The sequence below is a fragment of the Notolabrus celidotus genome, chromosome 7 (assembly GCF_009762535.1).
Source record: "Notolabrus celidotus isolate fNotCel1 chromosome 7, fNotCel1.pri, whole genome shotgun sequence".
Lineage (NCBI taxonomy): Eukaryota > Metazoa > Chordata > Actinopteri > Labriformes > Labridae > Notolabrus > Notolabrus celidotus.
This window is the reverse complement of record NC_048278.1, coordinates 17,775,419-17,801,587: the sequence shown is the minus strand read 5'-3', so window position 1 is coordinate 17,801,587 and position 26,169 is coordinate 17,775,419. Positions and strand designations below refer to the sequence as shown.

General features: G+C 42.3%; 1 protein-coding gene across 13 annotated transcripts in view; it reads right to left on the bottom strand.

The window, feature by feature from the left end:
* Positions 1-26,169, bottom strand: part of LOC117815405 (nuclear factor 1 X-type-like) — a 152,045-nt gene that overhangs the window by 62,732 nt on the left and 63,144 nt on the right. For 10 of the 13 annotated variants that reach the window (XM_034687091.1, XM_034687101.1, XM_034687092.1 and 7 more), the window contains one exon: positions 9,972-10,503. In XM_034687091.1, the coding sequence (XP_034542982.1) occupies positions 9,972-10,503 (532 nt within the window). Of the gene's footprint in view, positions 1-9,971; positions 10,504-11,377; positions 12,141-26,169 lie in introns of those variants that run through there. The other 3 variants (XM_034687094.1, XM_034687102.1, XM_034687099.1) reach the window with 2 other exon arrangements.

Below are 26,169 nucleotides of genomic sequence, written 5' to 3'. Positions count from 1 at the left end.
GAAAAGCTTCCCCTGTTCCCCCATGCTACAGCCACCACGGCCTGCAGCAGTGGAATTAGAGGCTAAAGTCACCAGATATAGCAGGTCATAATAGCTGGTAGTTAGTCAACACAGGTTAGCAAGCTAGCACTCCCAGCATGGCTGTGGCAGGCCAGGGCCAGGCTTGTCTTGTCGAAGCAACCTGCCGCGGCGACAGCCCATTGACGCAGACAGCGCGAGCCAGTGCCACCCTGGAGGCACCTTGGATTCTACCCAGGCAAGGTTCCCTGGGAGTCTTGGTTGCCATGGTGCCAGCCAAATTTGGGTCCAATAAACGTGAGGAGAACAGGCGGTGGGCTAGGGAGGGGGACTGTGGGGTGGCAAGACAGGGGCTATAGAGATGGAAAAGGGGGGTCCCTGAGTGCTATGGCAACCTTAAATATCAAACCAATCGTTCTAAAGAAGTCTAATAAAGAAGACCTGTTCACATAAAGATATAGTGATGGAAGTGCATTTAAATAACATCATTGATAACCTATTTAGGACAAACGTTAACAGAGAAATTGAGCGAGTATGTGTGCTGGATGCAGCTGATAACCCACACAAAGGCCTCTTAAAAGAGTCTCTTGGCAATGTGAATGACAAGATGAATGTTAATGTCTCCCATTACTCTGAAGTTAAAATAAACAAGTACATCAGATCAGTCGAGTTAAAGTGACAAATGACACATTTCATATCACTCAACAAGACAATTTCCATACTAAGAAGCTAAGATGTGTTTTTAAACGATTAAAGTCAAGTTAAAAAGAATTTGTTCACACATTCACATTAAAGTTGGCAGAGGAGAGCATAAGCTGCATTAAGCTTTGAAAGACGCCACTCTGTCTTGGCCTCTCTGTCTTGGCCTCTCTGTACTGCTCATAAAGTTGAAATTCACTAAGTGGTTGAGGTGACTTAACCCTGATCTCTTTATTCATAAATGTATCTCTTTTTAATTATAAAGTTTATGACAGAAATGCGCAGAAGTACTTTGAAGCACTTTTACCTAACTCCTTTAACCAACACGCTGATTTATGTAACGCTGAAGCAGGGAGTGATGCTCAGCGCCTTGCTGTGGCCGGTTCACCGTCATATCCCTGAGACCCTAAGACTCTGCTCCAAACTCCCTCTGTCTCAGAAAATAAGAAGACCTGCTGCTGCTTGGCTCACACGACTGTAAATCATGCAAAATAGAGCATAGCACTCGGTCTGGAAAAAATAACCATGTATAATGAGCAGACAGAGACATATGCACATATGCACTCTCACACACATGCACGCCTGTGCATACGCGCACATAAGCCTTGCCAAAAGCACACCACCCCCTACACCGCTTTGTACTAGACACACAAACACACACTGTCATCGGCCTACCCCACAATTCTAACCCCCAAAACACAATCCTTCCCTGAATCCATGCTAGTGATAAAGAACAAACAAAAACACACTATCTCTACCCCCACCTTACCCACTCGTTAAGACTATGTCCAACTCCCACCTGCTCTGCACCCCCTTAAAATTCACACAAACATGAACAAGCGCACACACACCAAGCTCATTCCACTCCAAACTCATCCTGTTATCTAAACAAGCGGCGTCCTCTCGTCAGCGTCAGTGGGTTCCTTTTTCTTTCTCCTCAGAGAAAAGAGAGACTCTCCTGTTCACAGATGAATGGAGTCTTTTGATGAAGCGCCGAGCCTTGTTTACTGCCACTCCATTTATTTACCGGCCTGTTTTTCAAGTCGTCATTGAGGGACACTCTAGCAAACACCCCCCCCACCCTCCTCACCCCCTCAACCTCACCCACAAACCCCCTCCATCTCATCCTCTACTTAACTGCACCCCCCCATAGCCTTAACACACATACACATATACACACTATCCCCCCTCTCAATCCCATGTTGTTCCCTATCCTGTTTCATCCTGCTTTCTTCTCTCCGTCTAGTGTCCTAGATCTGTGTCCAAACTGATTTGAAGCTTACTCGCTTACACAGGCGCATGCCAAATTTGATTCTCTGCATTCTGTTGTGCTTCTCAGTGAGCTCGCTCATTCGCCCCCCCACCCCACTTTCTGTCTTCTCCAAACTGCTCTCCTTCTCACGGTGTAACAAAACCAAGCAATGCCCGCACGAAGGTTGTTTCCCAAGTGGTCTGCCGTGAAAACACACAACCATTTTAAACAGGAGACAAGATACAAAGCTGATCAATATGAAGGGATTTTAATGGTTATGATGTGATGAAGTGACCAAACTTAATTGGTGGTAAAATTAAATATTCTGAGAACCCTATAAAAGGAACTTACACAAAACGATGAACCAATCAAGCCTGTCAGCCACTATAATATTGCTTCTTATGTCTTACAGATATTATCATCCGCATCCTAAAAATATAAAATGCTGCCTGAGATCAAACATGTTATGTTATGATACTGTAAAAAATACAGGATGCCACTCTTTGTGAGGACATATCAACACATTTTCTGGTAGTAAAACCTGTATTTCAGAAATTCCAGTGAGCCCTTCTCAAAAAAAAACTCAGAGTCAAGACTCACAGCCTCATGAAGCCCTGCTGTCCTGAAAAAAACAAGGATAATGGTCCTTTTGAGCGCTAAAATGTTTGTGCTTACAAGTTATTATACATTTTTCTGTGACTGCAAACAGGAGTCCAGGGTGCTAATGAGGCTAGGGGAGGGCATTCATTTGAACCCTGAAGAGGAATAAAAGAAAAGGGGAACAAGTGAAAGAAATAAAGAAAAGAGAAGAAAGCCAGGATCAGAGGGAGGAGGTTGGCAGGGACTGTGTATGAAAATTTGGCGTCTTCTATACAGAGAGATAGCATCGTGCCAAAAACGGCCGCCGACACAACTCCTCTCAACTCCTCTCACTTTCTGAACATCAGCGCTAAACTCGCCCACATAGTAATTTCTGCTTTTTACAACCTACATGTGCAAATTAAATGATTTTGTCCTTTTTTCTACGCAAGTATTGATCTGTGTTGAGGCTATCTAACTTTTAATCTGACAACAAAAAAAAGAAACAGTCATTTCTGTTCGCCTGAAAAAACTTCTCGCAAAAACAAAAAAAAAAGGGAAAGCGGTTATAACAACAAAAAAGAGTAACGGTGCTTTGGGATTAAAAGAAAGTATTATGACTCTCCTTCTAGTATGAATGTGTCTGTTTAGTGCTGAATGGCGTTGTTAGCCAGACTAAGTAGCTGATGCCAGGGCCGTGCTGTGAGTGCAGCCCGGTGAATAAGCCATGTTCCCTGGCTCTCCCTCCTTTCTGGCTGGCCTGCCTGATAGTGGGCATTGGCCATGCGCGCTTTCTCCTGCTTCTTTTCCTCCTCCTCCTCCTCTGTCTCTCTGAGGTCGGGAAACCCTCCTGAGTGGGTATATGGTTTTTGGGGACAGACACATTTCATGGTTGGCGCGGCTACAAAAGCCTGAAAAGAGACCCGGCACTGGGAAGACACAGTATTAATACAGACAATACCACCCCCTCGCTGCTTCTGACTCTCTCTTTTCTCAATAACTGCTTTCTTTTCTTCTCCTTCTTTCTTCCCCCTTCTTTCCACCCTTTCTTGCTCTCTCTAGGTTTTTTTCCAAATAAAAGAATGAAAAAAGCCTACTCAGCTCAAGTAGAGAATGCAGTTTTATTGCTGCGTGCTCAGCTTAGCCTACACCCATTTTTATTTGACAATCGTTTATGTGTTTTAATGTGTAATTAAATCTTAACAGTAGGTATTAGACTGGGTTCAGCAGTGTGTGAAAAAGCCCTTTTTGTCCTTTAGACAAATTGTAAAATGCTCAGCATCAATTCAAATACCAATCAATAGATCATACTAAATCATTTCAAAATTATTATTATTCTAATATAAAAACAGATTTTCCTATTTTCATAATGGTTGTGAAATATTTGCAACATTAATTTTATCAAATTAATGGGTCCTACAAATTATGAAAAAAAGCAGTATTGAATTACATATGACAGCTGATTAATATCACTCTTTCCTTTATAAACTACTACATAAACAAGGTAGCTGTAATTTAAATGATAAATGCTCCACTGAAGTAGAATACCACAAAGGAAAAAATGTTTTTTACCATGACTAATGAGGAGAACATTCTTATTTTAACACTTGGATAGGATTTCCGTCTTCAATCATGAAAAAACTCTTAAAACTGAGCTTTAAAAGGTCTTGTTTTTACAATTCAGGGCTCCATTTAAGAAGATGCAGGAGACGGTTCATTGAAAAAAAGGCTATCAGAGAAAAAATATCAAAATAAAAGAGCAAAATGGACATAACTCTTTCATTTGTCTGTACAAACTTGATGATGGCCCCCCAATTTCACTGGAATAATCTGTTTACCCGACACATGCCGATGCCATAACTCTTCACACAAAAGGAAACAGATGCGGATAGACGAGAAATGTTCAGGGGTTTTTCTCTCCCCCGAGTCAGACACAGCCAAAGAAACCGAGGCTTATGATCGTTATGTAAAAAGCGAAAAAGCAGGGCTGTTTCTGGGACAGAGACAGCATGTCACGTAGCATGCCAGTTTTCACTGGTCAATTTAATGGGAGACGAAACACAAAAACATTGTCTTTGACTCGCCTTTCTCATGTTTTTTTATTTTCCCTCGAGTCAGCCTGTGTCATCATGGTCTCATGAGATAAACGCGGACCCTGCGGTTTTGGACCAATCTGTGTACGTCTGTGAGACCCCAATGTTAGCCTTGCGTCTATGTGACTGTGTGTGACTCTGTGTGTGTGTGTGTGTGTGTGTGTGTGTGTGTGTGTGTGTGTGTGTGTGTGTGTGTGTGTGTCCGCGTGTGTGTATGTGTATGAGTGTATGAGTGTATGAGTGTGTGTGTGTGTGTGTGTGTGTGTGTGTGTGTGTGTGTGTGCGTGTGTGTGTGTGTGTGTGTGTTTGTGTTTGTGTGTGTGTGTGTGTGTGTGTGTATGTGTGTGCGGCATGTTTTGAAGCAAATGAGCACACAACAGGGCTTTGGCTTGCCTGATACCATTAGCTATCCAAATACACAGACTTTTTTCTGAAGCCAAGAATAGTGTGAGAAGACTCCCTCTCACTCTGCCTCTCAAATGACGGGGCTCTCCCTCTATCTTAACCCTTCAGATTTGATTTGCAGCCACCTCAACATGCCCCTGACGCCACATAGACAGACATAGACACGCAAAAGAAGATGCGGTCCCAGCTAAACAAGAGCCATTGGCGAAAAAATTGACTAATGCCAAATCCGCTCTGCATGTGGAGAGCTTTTTTTAGCCGGCGTGGGCCATGTTCCCACCACACACAAAACAAAAGCCTCAGACCTGACCGTCTCCCTCAGTGTCGAGATTTATTTAATCAAAACTTCACTGCTGAGGGCCGTTCTAAGCTGTGTGACACACACACACACACAAACAATAACACTTATACACAACAACAACAGTCCACTCAACTTGTGATGTCATGGGAGCAGCTGAAGAGATCCAGGAAGTAATTAACAACAGATTATTTTCACAGGAAAAAGAGAAACACTGAAACATCGAGCTGTGGGAACCTGTGGAATCTACCAAAGTATCCTTTCAACTTTTGACACACTACAAGCCACAATGCCTCGCTTTTTTTCTAAGTCCTCTTTTTACTTTTCTCCTTGATTTTCCTGCATGTCTTCCCCATGAATCCAGAATACTCAGAGGGTTTTCCTCAGAGATGAAGAGCAGTAAGGTTTTTATTTGTGAATCCATCCTGTGGTCCGTGAGCTTGTCGGGGGACTGGCCGCAGTGCTTCGGTTTCTCTGAGCTAGTGCATAGCCCTGTCCAAGGCATTACCATTGCTGTAGTGAGAGGGAGGCGGGATCTGGCACCACAGAGCGCAGAGTGTGGAGCGGTCATGGCAGAAATGGCACGGCGAGCACATTTCACACCTCCCTCGGAGTGACTGCAAATTTCCTGTACTGCACTTTTGATTGGAAACACATTTGAAACATCTTTTCATGATCACACTTATGGCTTACAAAAGAAAGTTAAGTTTAAAAAAAAAAGGGGAAAAGAAAGCAGTAAGAATGAGGTCCAAAATATGACTAAGTGCGCTGAGCTAACTCACAATTTTTTTAATCTTCTATTTTTCCAACCTTGAATAAATCATAAATGTGCTGAGTTTAAGCTAAGACAGCACAAAGGTAATAAATCAAATAGTCCACTGAACCCTGAGAGAAGCGGCTAAATGATTAAACGGTCGCTCCTCAGATGATAAACATGTGGACCCACCTGAGCATTAGTCATACTAACAGTATTTAGAGTAATCAAACTTATGGTGTGAACTAAACCAAGCAAAAGCGCTCTGTTCATGAGTTATCAAAGGAGCCCTGCTAATGTGTGGAGCAGACCTTTGGCATTACCAAGGGCCATTACCTCCGTTATGACACCAATCACTCTCTTAAAATAAAAATAATGCACAACTCGCTGCACTGCTTCAGGGCACTCTTTCAGTCTCCTCTATTCCCTCCCTGCTCAGCTATGATGTTTAAAGACACATTAATCTGGCTGATTTGATGCTTTTTATCTGAGGCGCCTGAAAATCAGGGGAGAAGGTTGTGTATTGTGGCAGCATGGTTTGTTCTTTTACGGCAGCAGCGTGTTGTGCTCCGTAATAGTGAGGATCTGAAAGGCTGGCTGGCTGCAGAACAGCCTGAGAAAGCCTGACGGCAAGCCCAGAGATTCCCCGTGGCAGCTTTTGCCACTCTGTCATAAACAAAACACAAGACGTCTTCCTCTTCTTCCCACACCAATGGGGCTTGGGAGCTGCCAAACAGAACAATCACTATCGCAGCCTCTTTTCCTTTCCAACGTGCTCTCTCTCCCTCCCTCTCTCTCCCTGTGTCTCCTACAATATAAACAAAAGAGATCAGCACAGGCTTTACCTCTGTGAGAGCAACAATGAGGGCGATGTTTAAGGAGACAAAACAAAAGTGTGCATGGGATCAAAGAGGAGCGAGAAAGACTGAGATGCTAAAGACTGACAAAATGCAAACCAAACAAAAACAAACAATGAGCACATCTTGTCATTCATTGCAATACTCAGGCAAAAAACACAACCACACAACACTGTAACAGCTAGAAGGGACAGGTAAATGCCATTCTTTGAGCCTGTTTGTCCATAAATATGAATTTAAAACTTAGAAGCGAACATGCTTAAGCTATGTGTAGTGGTTTGCCCTTTGTGTCTCCCTCTGTCCCTTTCTCTCTGTCAAAATGTCTGTCCAAGCAGGACTTTAACTGTGCACGAACGCTATGGAAGCAGATAAAAGTACTGAGGCACACTGTGTTAGCCAGATAAGATAAAAAGAACATGCAGTAAGTCCACATTATGAATGGGCAGAACACTGGGCAGCCCCTCGAAGCAGCCATGTGTTTTACTGTACTGCTGTAAACCAAAGTAATGAAGCGATGAGTGCACAGTGACAAACTCAAATCTGGACAACCATCGATTTCTGCAGCGTATGAAAACAACTGAATTCCAGTTAGTGAGTCTGAAGCTTCACTGTTAATGTACAAATTAAAAAACACAATGTTACTTTATTTTCTTTTCGGTCTTACCAAACTCCCTTGATCTTTGTTGTAAACTTTCCTTAATAATGATCTCTAGCCATCATTAATATTTGTTTCAAATTCGGAAAATTATTTACTCACTCCCTGAAGAAGTCTATAACAGATAAAATAATATGCAGCTGTTGCTTTGTCTCTGCTTGACACATCTTACAAGAACACATTCGCCTTCTTATTAAGTTATAAAACTGGTATATTTTTGTTTTAATCATTTAAAAAATATAAAACCCTTATTTCCTTCTTCGATTGATGTATTGCTTAATTTACACACTAGTTGAGCAAAAATAGGTTCGGCAGGTGTGTAAATGAAATCCCTATATCACTACCCTCTGACTCTGTCTACAATGTGTGCTTCTATTTTTAAATGTCCTTGTTACAGTGAAACAACAATAGTAAGAATATAATTTAAGCAAATCAAATTTTAAAATAAACAGCTCTTTTTGTTTCTCCGTCAGCGATAGGACTCGCTTCTTACGCCAGAGACAGACCAACAGAGTGAAGCTGGAGCTGCTGCCAGGGTTTGGCTCGGCCGCATGAGGTGTTTGGCCTGGACTGAGATTTTCTGTGTGTGTGTGTGTGTGAGTGTGTGTGTGAGGGAGAGAGAGAGAGAGAGAGAGGGGGGAAAAAAAGATAGAGAAAGAGAGGGAGAGTGGCTGTGATAGCAATTGGCTACATTCATGTCAGCGGCAACCATTAGAGTTTTGTCAAGGCAGAGGGTGAGTGTGTGTGTTTGTGCAGTGTAAGGGGTAGGCAGTATACTTTTATACATAAATACATATGCCTGTGTGGTGGTGTGTGTGTTAGAAACTGGTTGAGTCACTGTTTGAAATTCCAAAAAAATTCCAGCTGAGATAATATTAGGTCATGAGCGTGTGTTTGTATGTGTACGTAGCCAGCAAATGGTGAACTAGTGTGTGTTCAGAGGATTTGGCTGTGAAATGTGTTTCATGTGTGTATGTGTGTGGGGTTGCTTTGACAGGGTTTTTTGTAATGTGGGGGAAAAACTACAACACAGCCAGCGTTTTGGCTGTGTGTGTAGAGTACGCGCACTGGAGGCTACAGCGATGTTTGGCCGAGTGTGAGTGTGTGTATCCATGATGGTGGCTGAGATACAACAATGTTTGGCTGTATCTAACTGTATCTCTGATAGTCCTTGGCCGAGAGTGTGTGCTGTGTGGGTGTGTGTACGCAATCGTGACTAAAACCGTGTTTGGCTCTACGTGTGAAAGTGCGCTACAAAGATGACAGAGTTGTTTTTCTTTTTTTTTTTTTTTATCAAAGTGTGTATCTTTATTTAGCTGTGTTTGTATGTGTGTATATGGGTGTGAAGGTGGCTGCAATAGTACTGGCTGTCTGTGAGCACTGGCATTTTCTGTGCGAGTGTGTTTGGCAGCCAGGTCTGACGTGGTGCTAGCGTTCAGGCAGACGGTGAAGGCGGCAGCAGCAGCCTGCGGCCTGAGAGCAGGAGACTCGCGGCTCTGCTCTCCCTCTCCCTCTTGCACTGACACACAAACACACACGACACACACTCTGGGCAATGGCCAAATGACAATTCCTGGCTACAATGGCCTTATCGTGGCACATACACTTAAACAGACTGAGTACAATCTTACAAACACTCACTCATTACACAAAAACACACATTTTCACAGTGGTGTTCTTCTCATACAAAACACTCACACGCACACAGGCATGCAAATTCTTTCCTATAAAAAAACACAAAATACATGCTCATATGAAGCCGCAAATGTCTCGCTCAGAAAAATGAACGCGCACTTGCCAAACCACTCTGGCTGAGTGCCTTTGACACACACTCACATATTCTTTTTATTACTGTTGATACTATGTTGTCATGTAAACAAACACCAAGAAACAGAGGACAAAATGGAAAAAGACAAAAAAAAAAAAGAAAAACTATTTGCTGATGGCTAAGAAAACAAAAGCAAGAGGGTACTTTTTAAGCACTTAATTGCTGTCTTCATTCAGTGAAACAATTAAATTATTAGAATTTGTGAATTCATCATTTTTTTTAACAATATAGTTTGATAATTATTGAATAATTACAATCTTATTTTACTGATGAATTAAAACCATATCTTGTGTTTCTAAGATTTTCTACATTAATAGCAACTTAATCTAATTGAATTACCACAAGTTCCTCTTCATTCAATCAAGGTGACATAGATAAGTGTTTCAATGTTAAGTGGCTTTCTGTGTGTGGATTGTGTGTGTTGCTTACGAAATGTGTGTTCATGTATATGCACATGACACAGGTATGTATGGTGTGTGCTCATGTCTTGGCATCTCTTTCTATAAGTATGTGAAATGAAACTGGCCACATACCTGGCGTGTGGACGAAATAGGCCAGGTAGAGGTCCAGCTCTTTGACGGACACTCCGATGTGGTGTGGCTGAACGCACAGGCCAGGGTTGGTGCACTGTGGGGACTTGACCAGCCGCTCCCCGTCTGTGCTCTCCAGGGGGCTGCCCTTGAACAGGATGACCATCACCAGGTCCAGCCGCCACACCTTGTCAGCCTGGCGCAGGCAGTCGATGCGACGGATCTTGCCCTTCTGGTCCGGGTTGGACAGCACGCAGCAGGGGGGCTTTTTCCCTGTGATGGTGAGCACAAAGTCCTCACGGAACTCAGGCCGGATGTCCTTGCGGAGCTTGGCCAGCAGGCGAGAGGCCCACTTCTGCTTGATCTCTGGCTTCTCCCCCAGCAGTTCATCCTTTACTGCACGCTCTTCCTCCTTGGACATGCGCTTCTCATGCTTCTTGAAGTATTTGCGCTTGCGGGCCTGCAGGTTGAACCAGGTGTAGGCAAAGGCGCGGACATGGGGCAGCAGGGCCTCGATGAAGGGGTGGAATTCATCCTGGATGAGGGAGGAGGAAGGAGGGAGGGTGGAGGAGGAGAGGGAGGAGGGGGGAAAGCAGGAGGTGGAGAGAGAGGGGGAGAATGGGGGAGAAAAGGATGGGGACAGAGGGAGTGGGGGTGAGGAAGGGAAGAGAGAAGAGAGGCAGTTAGCACCGGCACGCAGCATGGAGGGGCAGCGCCTGCTCTGTGTGAGCGGAGGAGAGAATGAGCGAGAGGCACTGAAAGAGAGAGAGAAAGTGAGAGAGAGAGAGAGAGAGAGAGAGAGAGAGAGGGGGGGGGGGGGGGGGGGGGGGCAAAGAGAGAATAAGAGAGAGAGAGCGAGAGAGAGAGAGAGAGAGAGAAAGATGCTATACACTCTCTACCTAACACCTAACACAAGCACATACGTCTCATTGAAGGACACATTTTACAAAACACTGAGCAACACAATACAGGCAGACTGCGAGCAAAGAGACGAAAGAGGGGAATTAAATATCTACTAGTTGCCACCTAAGCAATAATAATGTCAATATGTATGTGCCTGCCTGAATCCATGTGAATTTGATTTAATTGTATAATAAAAAATTTCCAGGCTTACATTTAACCATCACCTTAAAAAAGATTAAATTGTGAAAAATGTATTCAATATTCTTAAAGCACAAGCACATAAAAAAATTTAGCATTCATAAAACATAATGACAACATTAAACACTATATAATTCATACAACCCTTCAATAATTTCAGAGAATCTGCATACCAAAGTCTAATACTATTTTTTTTTAAAGAAATATGAATTAATTTATAAAACGACAGAGTCCGTACTGAAAATTATACATTCAAAGACATTATCACAAAACATATGATAATAAAACAAAAATAACACGGTAGTTACCATTTTGCTCTCTCATCATAAATTCACCTCGCCGATTGCAAAGAAACTTAAAAATGTGCCACCAGGATAATAAGTGAATTGTTGAGTCAAAAAAGCTCTGAAGTAATGCTGCGTTATTAGAAAACAAAAGACTGGGAGAAAAAAAAGTAAGCAAAAAGAGAATCTGAGAAAGTGTCCAATAAAATCAGCAGGGGGGAAAAGCTGAGAAAGAGGAGACAGGCCAAGGGGGCGCAGTGTAATACCAGCACAGGAACACAGGAGGTACTGTAGCAGGAGCTGCAGGAGAGGTGCTATTCAAGAGCACAACAGAAGGAGAGTGTAGAGAAGTTCAGCAATCTCTCTATCTAAAGGCTAAAAAAAAGAGCAGGACATGCCTAGAAAAAAACAGATATTGCAGCAAAAAGGATAAAATTGTGAAGAAGTTAAACAAGCTTCTCTTTTTTGCAAAAACATGTAGAAAAAATATCAGGATGAAAAACAACAACAAAAAATGCTTGGCAAAGCAGCGCGTGCTATTGGTTCAGTTCTCTAGGTTCTGCATAAGACTCACGGAGAGGGAGAGAGAGAGCTGGACAAGGGGGGTGCGGACGGAGGAGAAGAAGAAAAAAAAACAAAACAAGAGGACCGAATCAATGTTGGAAGAGTGTGCACGACCGCTGGCAAACCCGAGTGCAGCTTCTTTTTTCCCCCTCTTTCTCTCCAACTCTGTCTCTCTTTCTCTCTTCCTCTCCACTTTCCTTCTCTAACCATTGACTGAGTCTGTGCCAACATGCAGAGGGCCCACCTATTTGGCACCGACTCTCAAACAGCCCAGCCAATACGCACGCTCCCAGCGCTGAAAGGGAGGGAAGAGAGAGATGGCAGAGGGAGAAGCAAAGATGTGGGGGGTGGATGGTTGGTGGCTGGTAGTGGAGAGAGAGAGTGACTGTGAGAGAGAGGGAGAGAGAGAGAGAGAGAAAGAGAGGGAGGGGGAGAGACGGGGGCTGTGTGTGGTGCAGGCAGAAGGCACGTCATTAGCCAAATAGACAAGTTCCAATCTAGTGCAAAGGCAAAGTCCAGAGGATATTAATTTTACATGCATCCAATCCAGACAGCACCCGCCTTCTAAAACCCCTTCCTACACCCCCCAACCCACCCCACCAGTGCCTTCGTCACCAGCATGATCACAGCCGTCCCAACAAACCAGCTCGCTCTCCAACTGCCCCCCCAAACACACACCATCCCCCTCCAGAAACAACCCTCTCTCTCTCTCTCTCTCTCTCCCTCACTCTCTCTCTCCCTGTCTCTCTCTGCTCGCGTTACACCACCTTGGCATGGGATGGCATGAGAAAACACAGGCCCAAAATCCCACTAGACCCTGAGACCAGCAGCTGCTCCTGGATTTACCACACAAACAAAGAGAGGAGGGGGGAAGAAAATGCCTGTTACCCCCCCCCCGCAACGAAAAATACCATCCAAAAACATGCTCTCTTGTTTAAAAATGCACTCTAACATCCAAACTGGCCCCTTCTCTCCCACCTTTTTTTTGTTTTTTTGTTGGTCCACTTTAAAAGCCCTGACAACACAGACCCGGACACGCATTAAAAGTTTTTGTTACCAAACTAGACAGCGATCCCGTTTGGGGTGACGGACAGCAATCAGTGAACAGTGATGACTGAAAACCCATTGATGGACATGTTAATGTAAAGAGCCTATACTGTACATGTTGAGCTGTTGACTTTGTTTTTTCAATAGGCTATACTGCTTCTCCGTTATTCACAAAGCCTGGTCTAAGGCTTTCAGATTCAGATACTGTGTTTTTGTAATGGCGAAAAGAATTAGTTTTCTACTGCAGCCAGTAAATTGCTCATATATTCTGCATTATGAAGTACACAATGACACATGATTGGGATTGGGCAGCAAAAAGTGTGCGAGCACAGGGCTGTAAAGCTGCCCTGGCAAATGCGTTGTCTCGTCCTCATTGGCTGACCCACATGACCTCAGAGGGACAAGCTGTGCCCAGTGCACCACGGGAGAAATACTTGAGAGACGAAGTCTCTCACCAATTGTCAATTCAAAATATTCTCTATGAAATGCGGATGGAATTCTCATATCATTAGAAGCACATTCAAATATCATACTTACAAATTACAAAAAAGAAGCACATATCCATGTATATGCTGTCAAAACTACATGAATTAGTCCACTAGGCTTACAGGAATTATACAGGCATAGGCAGAACTGGAATCTCTGCAGCGGGCAGCAACAAAAAGCTAACTTGTCATGTGGCAAAGTTGAGGGCCCGGCCATTTGATTGTGGATTGAAGCCCCCTGCTGTGCAACGGGACAGGCTGTCTGTGTGAACGCCCTACAAAGGCCAGAGTCCTCTGGTTGGCTCCCAGGACGGTCAGATTTAGCCTGGCTTGCTCCCTCTGTCAGCGTCTAATAGAGGAGCTGCAGCCTGGATGACTGGCTGCTCCACTGACTGACTGGCAGGCTGGCTGTTAGGTTGGCTGAAAGGCTACATGACTGGCTTTGTGAATGACTGGTTGGCTATCTGGGAGGGTAGCTAGCTGACTATCTGGCTGCCTGACTGGCTCATCACTGTTAATGCTGGGGGGGGGTAGACCCCATCTGGACCAGGCCAAGCCGGGCGATCTGCGATTGTTCATGGTAACATACGCCTGCCTCACACAGCCACGCAGAACACGTGAAAAATGTGGGAATGAGGGAAGATGGCAGAAAAAAATATGGGCAAAATGAGCAAGAGGAGATGGGATTAAAGAGGATGCGTGTGTTTGTTTTTGTTTTTGAAGAATAATAACGGAGGTGTGTTTGTCACGTATTTGAAAAGACTGAAGGGATCTAGACTTTTTGATGAATGGGCTGCAGACAAAGAAATGGAGCGAAATGTGCCAAATAAAACTGTCACTTCCTGTAATATCATCATGCCGTTGCAGACAGGCAAAATGAAAATAAGCAAGATTACTATCAGGGAAATCCAAACCACTCCTTTGTCCATTCAAACCAGTCATACATTTTTCTATGTAATTTCAGCCTCAAGCCATTATTGCAGGCCTATTACGCACTATTACTCTTTATATAAGAAAAAGAGGATGAAAAACAGAACCTATTATGAGACCACAAATTAATCCATATTACCAAGCAAATACTATTTGTATGAAATACTTAATCCTTCATGATAAAATCCCCTTTTTTAAATATCACTTTCTCAGTCCACAGCCAACAATATTATAATCATAAATTGGACCAAACACAAAATTATACACACCAGCATAACACAGGCTTTGAAGTCTGTGCAGATCTTTTATGATGTTGGCCAAAAAAAGAGCCTGCGTGGCACCATATATGTAATGTGTCAAGTTTTTTTTCTTATTGTGACATTTTTAAACCCACATTTCCCTCGGCTCATTAAAGAGGATTTTTCCTGCCTGCCCAGAGTTCTTTAGGGCAGAACGAAGGGTGGCATTTTGTTTTCGGGCCTCCACTGCTGAACTCTTTGGTTGTCCGCTCTGCAATAATTTCAGCAAGAGCTCATCTTATCTCTGCATGCCACGCTCTGTCTTTCAGAAAACGGCGACCTTTGTTCGCCAGGCTGGGCAACAGGACAATCTCGCCTCCTGCCCTCTCTGACAGAATAAAATTCATAAACATGGAGTGAAATAAAAAACACCTCAGGTTTTATTAACAAGGCCAAGCTTGGAGCAGCAGCAACTGTCAGAAACTCAAAACAAAGGAAAACCATTAAAAATGACATACTGACACTTTTTACAAAAAGACAGAGGTGTAAAATAATATTGTCAGTGCAAATTCACTCATTACCTTATTTTGTAAGCTATTTAAGCTTTTAAAGTTAGAGTCCTCAATGAATCTACAGCTGTGAAATGACTTTGAATTAAGGCCCCAAAAGTAGAAGTGTAAAATGGCTCCAAATTCAGCTTCAGAGCATTCTAAAATACATATTAATAATATTTAAATATTGTTTTAGTCCAAATTAAAACACTGAATTGAGTTTTTAGATACAAGTATTGAAGGTGCAACTGAAGAACCCACCACAATCACCTCCTTGATGCCAGTCTGTCCCTAAACTCAAAACGGCCTGTGGCGTATGTTTCTACAATTATTAAACTAAAGAACATTAATACCATTACTAAAGGAAAAAAACATAAATACATGTTATCGAAACAGTCTTGGTAGCTTTCCAAGACTCATTGAAGGGAGTTTGGTTACAACTTCTGTCAGTTCACGTTGACGGTCTTTTGAACATACCTCGGCCTTTAACTAAGTTTATATGTACATTTTGCCTTTGCTTTGACAAGTAAAATTACTTATTCTTGACAGCGAATTTGCTCTAGGTGCCTAAAATATCCTTAACATATAAATATTCATGCATTCCTCTTCCACCTGCACAGAAGAGCCAGCTCAAGCACCGCTGACGGTCTCCTCACTGCCCCAGTGTCGTGCGGCCTGCGATGACCAAAGAGGGTCAAAATGAATATTAACAAGTTGTTAAGGATTTCAAACCGTGTGCACTACTGGCGATTATAAATTAAATCAGGGTTAATACAGATTCAAGGGAAGGCAAACATCGTCAAGAGTAAATGTATTTATATTCTTCCCACAAACGCGTTAATGCAGCTTCACAGCTGGTTTATCGAAGAAGCCTACTTAACGGGTGTCTTGTAACACCTTCATGCAAATTTTTAAAAAAGGACTATAGCCTATTTAAACCTGTCTGGTGGCAATATTTGCATACAAATGATTTTAACAAGCGTAATTTGTGCCCACTTCCGACAGTGTTGTCAACAGCTCTGAAAGCAATTAGCCTACCTGAGATAAATATTTGGTATACGAATACATACCAAAGGGCTGACACCTGCATAGGACGCGTGGGAAGAAAGATCAGGTGAATCAGTTCTTTGACGCCGCATCCTGCTCGGTAAGGTCGTCAGCAGGCATTCAGTCTGTTACAACTGGAATCAAGAATTTCAGGCTCTTTGTAATTTATTATCGAAGTACAAGGCAATATTTTTCCATTATTCTTTTTTTAACTATGAAATTTATGTTTTAACGAGAGAGGAAATTTAATTTTAAAATGATCTGAGTAATTAGATGATGAATAAGAAAAAAATAAAATACAAATTAACTGCAGCCTAATCAAAAGCTTAAATAGTCCTCTAAAACCTATTCTTCAAATCATATGAATTAATGCAACCCTTGCAACTTCTTATTGAATATCTACTTTATTTATAAAATGAAATAAATAATTCTTAATCTCCTGATAATAAATTTTGAATGAATTAGTATTAAAATTACATATTCCTTATTAAATGATATTATATTTAGAAACACATGTACAATATCTAAAGTGAATTAAGGAACTATATTTTTGAATACAAAAAAGAGGGAGCAGTATTTGATTTAAAAAAAATCTGAATTATACACAAATTTGATCAAAGGTTATATATTGCAGGTTAACTATTTTCAAATACATGCTCATAATTACACTTGAAATTTGTAATATATTTATTTACTGATTTACTAGTAGAATTTCAAACCAGAAGTTGTAGTATATTATTTTTATTTTCAGTATTCATAAAATAAATAATAAAGCCTAATTTAATTGATTTTGTAAAATGCATGTTGCATTTAACTTAGGGCATTGTTTGAGTAATACAATAATGTTAGTGTTGCACAAAAGCATTCAATCATTGCTGTTGATGACAGACCTGTAAAATAAAAAAAACACACACACACACATTCAGAGAGCTAATGAATTACAGCATGTCAGAACCTGTCAAAACTGGAATTCAACTTTGACATCTGCACTGTAAAATCAAATTTTGACAAGTACTGTGTGTTGCAAGGGGAGGATTGTACGAGATCTGAAATATTTATTCTTTGTGTGTCTGTGTGTTGTGAATGTGTGCTGTTTGTGTGTGTCAGTGTGTGTGTGTGTGTGTGCGGTTAGGAATAACTGAGGATAAAGTTTCTTGGACAGTTTGTTTTTTTCTGCCTGGCCATTTGAATGCATAAAAAAAGATACAATGATGTTAATCTATACTCTGTCTAAAATTAAACAGAAGTAAAAGAGAGAAAAATAGTATTTCCGTTTGGGATCAGTTTAACATAGAGTATACTTTCCGTGAAGCGTGCAAGAAAATTCAGGCGTGCAGGCCTGACCCCATGGAGAGGTGATATGTTAGTCACCCAACAAGACTCAGAGGTTTAAAATAAGAACAGACAAGCTGACATAAACTACATTTTCCTTGGAAACTCATGAATTACAAAAATATCCCTTTTTTCCTTCCCCTTTCATTCATTTACTGAAGCCCACACACATACATTCACACAAAGCCCCGCATTATTCTTCTTCAAAATTTCCTCCTTCGCTTCATCCCTGCCAGTCCTTCCGTTTCCATCCAGCTCAAACACCTTTTCATCCATTCTACTACCAGAAAAAAAAAGAAAGAAAAACTTCCCCTCTTTATGCTGCTTCCTCCCATCGGCACAGATTGATGTTAAAAGTGTGTCTGTGCATCGTTTGTAATTACGGCTGTTTACACACTGAAGCATTACTACGTGTGAAAGTCTGGAAGCCATTTGTGGCATGAGGCTGAGAGGGAAAGGAGTGAGCGAACTTTAAACAGCTCCAGAGACACAAGAACTGATAGCAGAGCTGGGGCTTCTGACATGACTGCAGACCGGGGGAATTTGAGTCTCAAATATGCTCTGACATTTACTGAGGGTTTTGTGTATGCACTGACTGTTTCTGACTCCAATGCAAGAACATCAGATCAAGATAAAAGATAGAAGATCAAGGTCTCCTTTAAGATTACTTTCAGTATTTAAAATTGATCAGCCGAGTTGTTTTTTTTTTTTTTTTTTTTAAATGTCACCTTAATGTTCAATTTTAAACCCAACTGCAACCCAACAGGTTGACGATGTATTTCCAATTTACTCTATGAAGGAGAACGGAGTTTAATTCAGAAAATGTTGTAATTCAGTTTGTGCTGATAATGTTTTACAATCTTTTAGTTTTTTTTGCTTCAATATGTTAAGCAGAATTTAAAACTTACAAACCGCACATGCCAGAATATTTTGTGTAGAGCTGCAAAGACAGCCGTGTGAAACATTATACTCCTTAGAGAGCATTACTGCATGTTTATCTTGATAACAGTGCCGTCAATTAGACCAAATGTTTCAGGGATGATGTTATCATGATATAAATAAAACTGGGTATAATTATAGATTTCAAACTGTATTGGGAGACTCTGGCACAAACAGTGATTTAATCAAATCACTTCAACATGTGGCTGCAGCTAGATGAGGCTGTATCGGATTACATACACAAAGTGAATGCATATAGACGTATACATTTGTTCCCTATGTGTGTTTACATTACTCCAGTTTCTGTAGCATTGCCATGGCAAATACACTTGCATAAACTCAAATACACACAAACACATGCTGATGTCAAAGGCATTTTTGTAGTTAAAGTGAGAGTGCCGTATTTCCCCTTGACAAGGGCAGCCATTTCTGATAAGGTCAAGTAGGCAGTGTGATACTTGGAGAGTGAGTGTGTGTGAGGGGTGATGGCAGAGTGTGGCAGCTTTCTACTTCAACTCTACAGACCAGGGGAGCATTGGTTTCACACTTTCAGTCTCACTCCTAATCAAAGCGCCCACTGCACACACCTTCAGGGTTCCAGTCGGCACATGCCGGCGGTACACAGCGGCTCCCCAGCCCTGCCTGCTGCAGCTGCACACGAGGCTTTGAACCTCCTGGTTAGCAAATAGAGCAGGAATCAAGCAGATAATGAAACCCGATATCCCTCCCTTCACCACTCCTCCATGCCCTCCATGCTCCTAAAGCAGCCAAGGCCTGCTTCTCCTCACACAAGAGATGCACTATTGAGAGACTTTCTCTCTCACTCTTTCGCCCCCCCCTCACAACCCCCTCATTCTTTTATTCCTCCCTGGTCCTCGTTCTGCCAGTCGGCAAGGCGAGGTGCCAACCTCTCCCCAAAGCCGGGCAGAGTGCCCTCACCCTTTATGCAAATGCTTCACCACTAGCCCAACTCACACACTGATTCTGTGCCCCTTCGACGCCCCCCCCCCCCCCCCCCCCTCATTTATTTATTTCACCCCTCTCTCTCTTTCTCTCTCTTTCTCTCTCTCTCTCAAACTTCCCTCCCTCTGCTTTTCGCTGCTTCACCTGCTAACTTCTACCAATCACCTGCACTCCCTCTGTCTACCCGTCCTCTAGCATCTTTCACTCCTCCGCTCCCACTCTCTCCTTTCACTGTGGAACTCCCTCTCCTCTCCTCTCCTACTTATTCTTGCTGTCTCTTTCTGAAACAGCTTGACTCAAACTTGTTCACTCATTCCTCTGCCACCGCCAGACAGGCAAGTGCAGAAACTCCCTTTACCCTCTCTATCTCTCTCTCTCTCTCTCGCTCTCTCACACACACACACACACACACACACACACACACACACACACACACACACACACACACACACACACACACACACACACACACACACACACACACACACACACACACACACACACACACACACACACACACACACACATAGCCACTCATGCTGCAACTCATGCCCTGGAACTTCCCTTAAAGGGAAAGTATCTCTCTATAAATCCTACTTTTACTTTATCTGATGCACTTCATACAACAATTTTATCATTTGTCAGCGTTGAGAAATCGATGTATAATTTGGCAAAGCCAATTGGCACCTTCATTGGGAATTTATTCCTTATTTTTGTGAGATGGATTGCTTCCTTGATTGTGGAGAAGGGCGTTAGCAGAAAAACTCTGCTTTGAATGAAGAGAAAAAGACTAAAGCTACAGTGGTTAGCACATGTGTAGTGCCATTTCTGCATGCTTTAACAGATGCCAATTTGTAGATAAAACACTGAATTTGCAAATTTATGAGCAATGGATAAAACCATACTGATTCCAATTTTGGTGATTCAAAATGTATTAAACATGGGATAAACCTCACCAACACCTTTTCTATAAATCCCTTTGGAATTGTGAAAATGTATCTTAGCTCTATGTTTCTCACTGGAAGATGGGTGTTTTGTTTCTCCTTCTAAAGGTAATGTTTGTGGCGACATGCAGAATCATTGGAAGGGGTTTCTTGCAACACAATACTTTTTGGTTTCCTTTTTTACCATGCAAATTTTGAATCATGCCATCTCTCCACAAGTCATTTTATCCTCAGGTATCTCTACATAAACATGTCAATTTAAGTTTGAAGTTGAAATCTGTGCCCTCCTGAAATCCCAAATTAAAAGGGAGTTCTCAATAATTAAACTTCTCAGCCTGGTGACCACACTTTATCATTTCCAATCAGAACTCTGCAAATGTTTGTGGCGTGTCCCTTCTGCAGATGGGAAACCAGTGCTGTTACATTACCATCCTAATTCCGCATCAGTGCCCTCCCTATCAGGAACACAGAGGCTTGTGGATTTAATTCTGCTTATCATGTGAGCTGGAGTTCTGCCTGTGCTGAGCTGGCGCTGCAAGGGTTAAACGGTGCCCGCTCCCTGTGGCATGATATGAGCTGGGCCTTTGCCTGTGCACTCTGCCTTGTCTGCGCTGAGTTGGGTGGTGTTAGGGGTAAGAGCGGGTGGCTGCTCCAAGTGGCTTCACTCTGATCCCATTAGGGTTAAAAGGTGTCTGTTCCAAATGGCTTCCTGAGAGCCGAGGCCTTAATCTCTGCTACGCATGACGGAGTTTGGGTTAAAGGGAGATGGGCTCTTGATATGGCAGCAAGTTATGCATGACTCCGAGGTGGCAGTGTGAGGGTTAAAGGTCGCTCTAACCATTTTGAGTGGCAGTCCCTGCAGGGTGAGCGCCATGCCGGGGCCGGAAGGAGCACACAGACTCATGCAGGGTGAGAAACAAAGGGTCTTCACAACCACACGACAGCATGAGGACACATGCGTGCACACACACACACACACACACACACACACACACACACACACACACACACACACACACACACACACACACACACACACACACACACACACACACACACACACACACACACACACACACACGCACACACAACAACAATTAAATCATCTTGAAAGTTTTATCCTCTCAAACCAGTGTTTTCTTTATTTAAATATGCTCCACCAAAGTCAGGGGAGGATACACAGACACACGGTGTAGACGGGCGCCTCTGGGTGAGTGTGTGTGCAGTTATCTCCTCTGTGACCACGCTCGCTAGCTTTCCCGGCCTAAACTACCACCTCGTGCAGACCTCAGAGGCACCGCAGCACCACAGGCAGACAGCCATAAGTACATATTCTCGGAGGGGACATAAAACCCACCCTGAAGTAAAAGGCACATAATAAACAGACTTGAGAGTAAGAAGAGAATTGCTGACTCATCTGAGCTTCTGATCATGAAAAATGTGTAGATTGTTGTACCTGTTTCTGATTTATTTAACATTTACATTATCAGAAATCATAAAAATGCATGTGTGTCTTGGGTTCACTATTTAAATGCATAATAAAAGTGTGGAAATTGTATGTTTTATGCAACTGTGTAATGACAGAGAATATCTGCATCTGTTGTTTTACAGTACTTGGTACGGGCCCTTGGTTACCTTGAAATCCCTCTGTAGTTTTCTGAGAAATGGTATTGCATGTAAGTGAAATACTGCATACGTGTAACAAAATATGCCCTAACTGGCCTCAGATTGAATGCTGCCAGTTTTTTTCCCCCCTTTTACTCAGTATCCCGCTCAGATTTATTGTTTTCTTGTTGAAAGAAAAGAAACTACATTTCTTGTCTGCAGTAAATATTCCTCTTGTGCCATGTTATTTTTCAGTAAATAGTACAGTGTTTATCAATTCTCAGGGAAACTGGTTCGGTAAGAAACAGCAGTCAGTCTCCATTTATAAACATGTGATTGTATGAAAAGATAGTATCACAGAAAAGTGAGCCAGAAGGAGAGAGCTGGACTGAAAGCAGCAAAGAGCTGCCACGTCAGATGCTGCTGAGGCTTCTTGGCTGTCAGGACTGAAACACACACATATACACGCACACGCACACGCACACACACACACACACACACACACACACACACACTGTGGAGACACACAAATGCAGTATGGCCACACATCCGCATGAATGCACATGCACAAACACATAAACATACACACACATAGTCAGCATGTAGGGTTTGCCTTTGCGGTGCCGTTTTAGGGAGCTGCAGTCATCAGCCAGGCCTGACGCCCCGGCTCAGTGTGGCCGTCACCGCTGTCTCTCTGTGAATCAACATGGATGGAGCGGGTCCATCAACAACACACACAGGCCCTAATAATAAAACGAGCAAATCCCTCTCTCCAGTTAGCCTGCCACATGCCAGAGAAGGCCTGCCCTGGTCCAGTCATATCCTGTCAGGATTGCTCCTGGATTTACACTCACCATTTGTTACACTCTGTAAAAAGTCTCCTATCAGAATGAAAGTTTCATATTTTACATTGAATTACATTTTAACCTTAAGCTTTGGCAAGCAACTTTTTTATGCAGCACTGTATATGCAAAATGTTTTCACATGCACACAGAGGAAAGCATAAATAATCTCCAGATTGTGTTTCTAAGAAGTACATACAGGCAAATACTGTGGGTGCAAAGGCTGCCCATAAAAATCAGATGCAAAATAGGATTTGGCCTCATCTTTATTTAGGCAAGCTTTCCAGTTCCTGGAGAAATTACATTATTGAATACAACAATGCCATTGTTTCATCAAATTTTAGACAGGCTTTCAGCTTTTTGTATATTTCCAGTGAGGAAAAATGAAAATGGGAACACCATTTCTCAATCTGAGGGGGGAGAATAAGGCTCTTGTGCAGAGATTTGATTTCAGATAGTACTTGGCACCATTTGCTTCCTCTAAGTACTGTAATATGGTTATGATACATTAGCATTCCTTCACATCACCAAAGAAACCCAATATGTGTGTATCAAACATTTTAGTCAGAGGGGAACAGAAGGAGAGAGAGAGAAAAGGAGAAGGGGGGGATTCAGGTAGAGGGTTAGCATTAACAGGCGATAGGGAGTGAAAAGTCGCTCAAATGAGCAGCATTCCTGCAGACAAAGCCTGGCAAATGGTGAAACTGTTTAAGATAGCCCGCGCTCTTCTCAGGAGAGGCGGACAGGGAGTTAGTAAAGTGGCTTTTAAGCTCACCAAATCCAACATATCCCAGATAAGACTGTGGCTCTTCCTGAGGGAATGAAAGAAAGAAGCAGCAGAGAGGGGCTGGAAAGAATAAGGTAAAATGAAGTAAGAGACTGTTAAAGTAAAAGAGAGAGAGAGAGAGAGAGAGAGAGAGAGAGAGAGAGAGAGAGAGAGAGAGAGATGGTGGGGGGGTTGAGGGAGAAGGTGAGATAGAAAAAAGCAGACAAAGATAATCAAACACAAAAAGCAAAAAGAAAGAGGGAGGATTAGTGAATGAGACAGATAAAGAGAAAAGATGAAGTGTCAGGAAAGCGGGAGCATACTTCAGAAAGCACACTTGGTGTTAGTTGATCCTCTTTCATATCGTGTAGAGAATGAACCCGCCGGCAAGCCTCTCTAGGATTTTATCACCTGCATGGAAGGCAGCTAGAATACACAGCGGCCGACATCATCCGTCTCTGCTCTGCTCAGTCTGCTCTGGAAGTCTTATTTGTACTTTTGTGTTAATGTGATGTATAAAAAATTGTGTTGGCAATAAAACTATAACTTTCTGCAGCACACACACACACGCACACACACACACATGCACGCACGCACCCACGCACACGCGCACACACACACACACACTATGTATATATATATATATTGTAATACTGTAAAACCCATCCATTGATAAATAAAAAGTAACCTGTTACAAAAAAAAAGTAGGGCCATGATGGATGCAATAAAGTCTGATACCCGTTGAATTGCATGCCATTTAGTCCCTTTCAGCCCACCACTGCAGAGTTTCCTGGTGCTGGAGTGATAGAAAATAATGGCACCAATGCATTTTTTGATTGGCACATTCCACTTTCAAAAACACCCAGACACCTCAGCTGATAAGTTAGAAGTGATATGCACTTTTTGTCAAACAAATTAAAATATGGCCGAGGTACTTTGAGTTTGTTCTACCACCTACGAGCTAAGCATACAGGTGTAGTTTATCAGACTGATGTCAGCTGGCAATCGCATCACTAAAGCCGGCAGAGCAGTATTTTGGAGTATGAAGCACCACAGACCAGTGGATGAAACTAAATCAAAGAAGTGAACATCGCTTGCCAAATGGGTGGCAACTGACTGCAGGCCAGTCGATGTTGTGAAAGAGGCAGGTCTAAGGGACGTCCGCAAGTTGCGATATCCCACACAGTCGCAGGGATAATACTTTCATGTATTTAGGACCTGTGTGAAGCAAAGAAAGCTACCAAACTTGAACTCCTGAAGAGTGCAAATGCTGTCACATTAACAGGGAGTCACTTGATGTCAGTGAGTCATCAAAATGTTCTCGAAACAACTGCAGACTTTATTGAAAATAGTTGGACTTTTTGTACATGCTCCTGGCTATATTCATGTGTAAGACTTTTATCCTTCAAAAAATCTACAAATTAACACTGTATTTCACAGAACAAGCTCTCTGAAGCTGTCATCTACCTCTAAGTCATGATTTCAGACAGCACTGGTGTAGCGGTGCAGCAATTATTTGACTAATAAATCTAAAAGTCAAGATCATAAAGAGAATTGTATGGTGTTCATTTAATTTCAAAATCAAGACACTGATAAGAATTTCCTTACATTGTTAATATGGGCTTAAAAACTGTTTTGAAATGCAAAATGGAATTTTAAACATGTGGTCCAAAATGTGATTAGTCACAATGAACTATTGAAATTCAGTAATTAATCGCAACAAAAACATAATTTGATAACCCTAAGAATGATAATTATTTCATATTTATTTCAGCATGTTTTGCACTCCTCAGTATTTTACTTTTGTTCTAATGTCTACAGATGTTGTCTTTACATTTCACCGCAATTTTTAATGCCAAATTATACCTGTAGTCTTTCACATCCCAGTTTGAATATATAGGTTGCTATATTCTAGATTATTGTCCTTAAATTACTCTTTTGAGAATGTAAAACGTGAGCCAGGCTTTACATATACCTGGCCAAAGATGACTCTGATTCTAGCACCGCACAGAAAAAAACGCTCTTTCCCAAAAACTTAAATTGTTCATGTTTTTGTTTTGTTTCTGTTTGAAATGGGCAAAGACACCACACGGACACAGAAACACACTTATGCATGTGTAGGTACATGCATGAGTATAAATATTCAAACCTGTCGAGTTGGATTTATCAAACACAACTGTATATCTGCCTGTGAAATTTAGATTTTCCTCTACATGTTGCCTTACAGCAACAGGAGACAGGTGCACACACACACACACACACACACACACACACACACACACACACACACACACACACACACACACACACACACACACACACACACACACACACACACACACACAGGCCAGAGGCAGAAAGTCAACAAACAAGGGTCACTTTTTAATCATCCCTCTTGTGTTTATTTAGCAGTGGTCAGGTTTTCACTTATAAACCTCCCGTTGCAAACCCCCCCTCCTTTTAGACTCTGGAGAGAACATTCAAACAGTATTAATTCCTCTTGCTGGGAAGGGGACAGCCTTTTCCCGGAGCAATCCATAACATCTGAATATAAAAATAAAT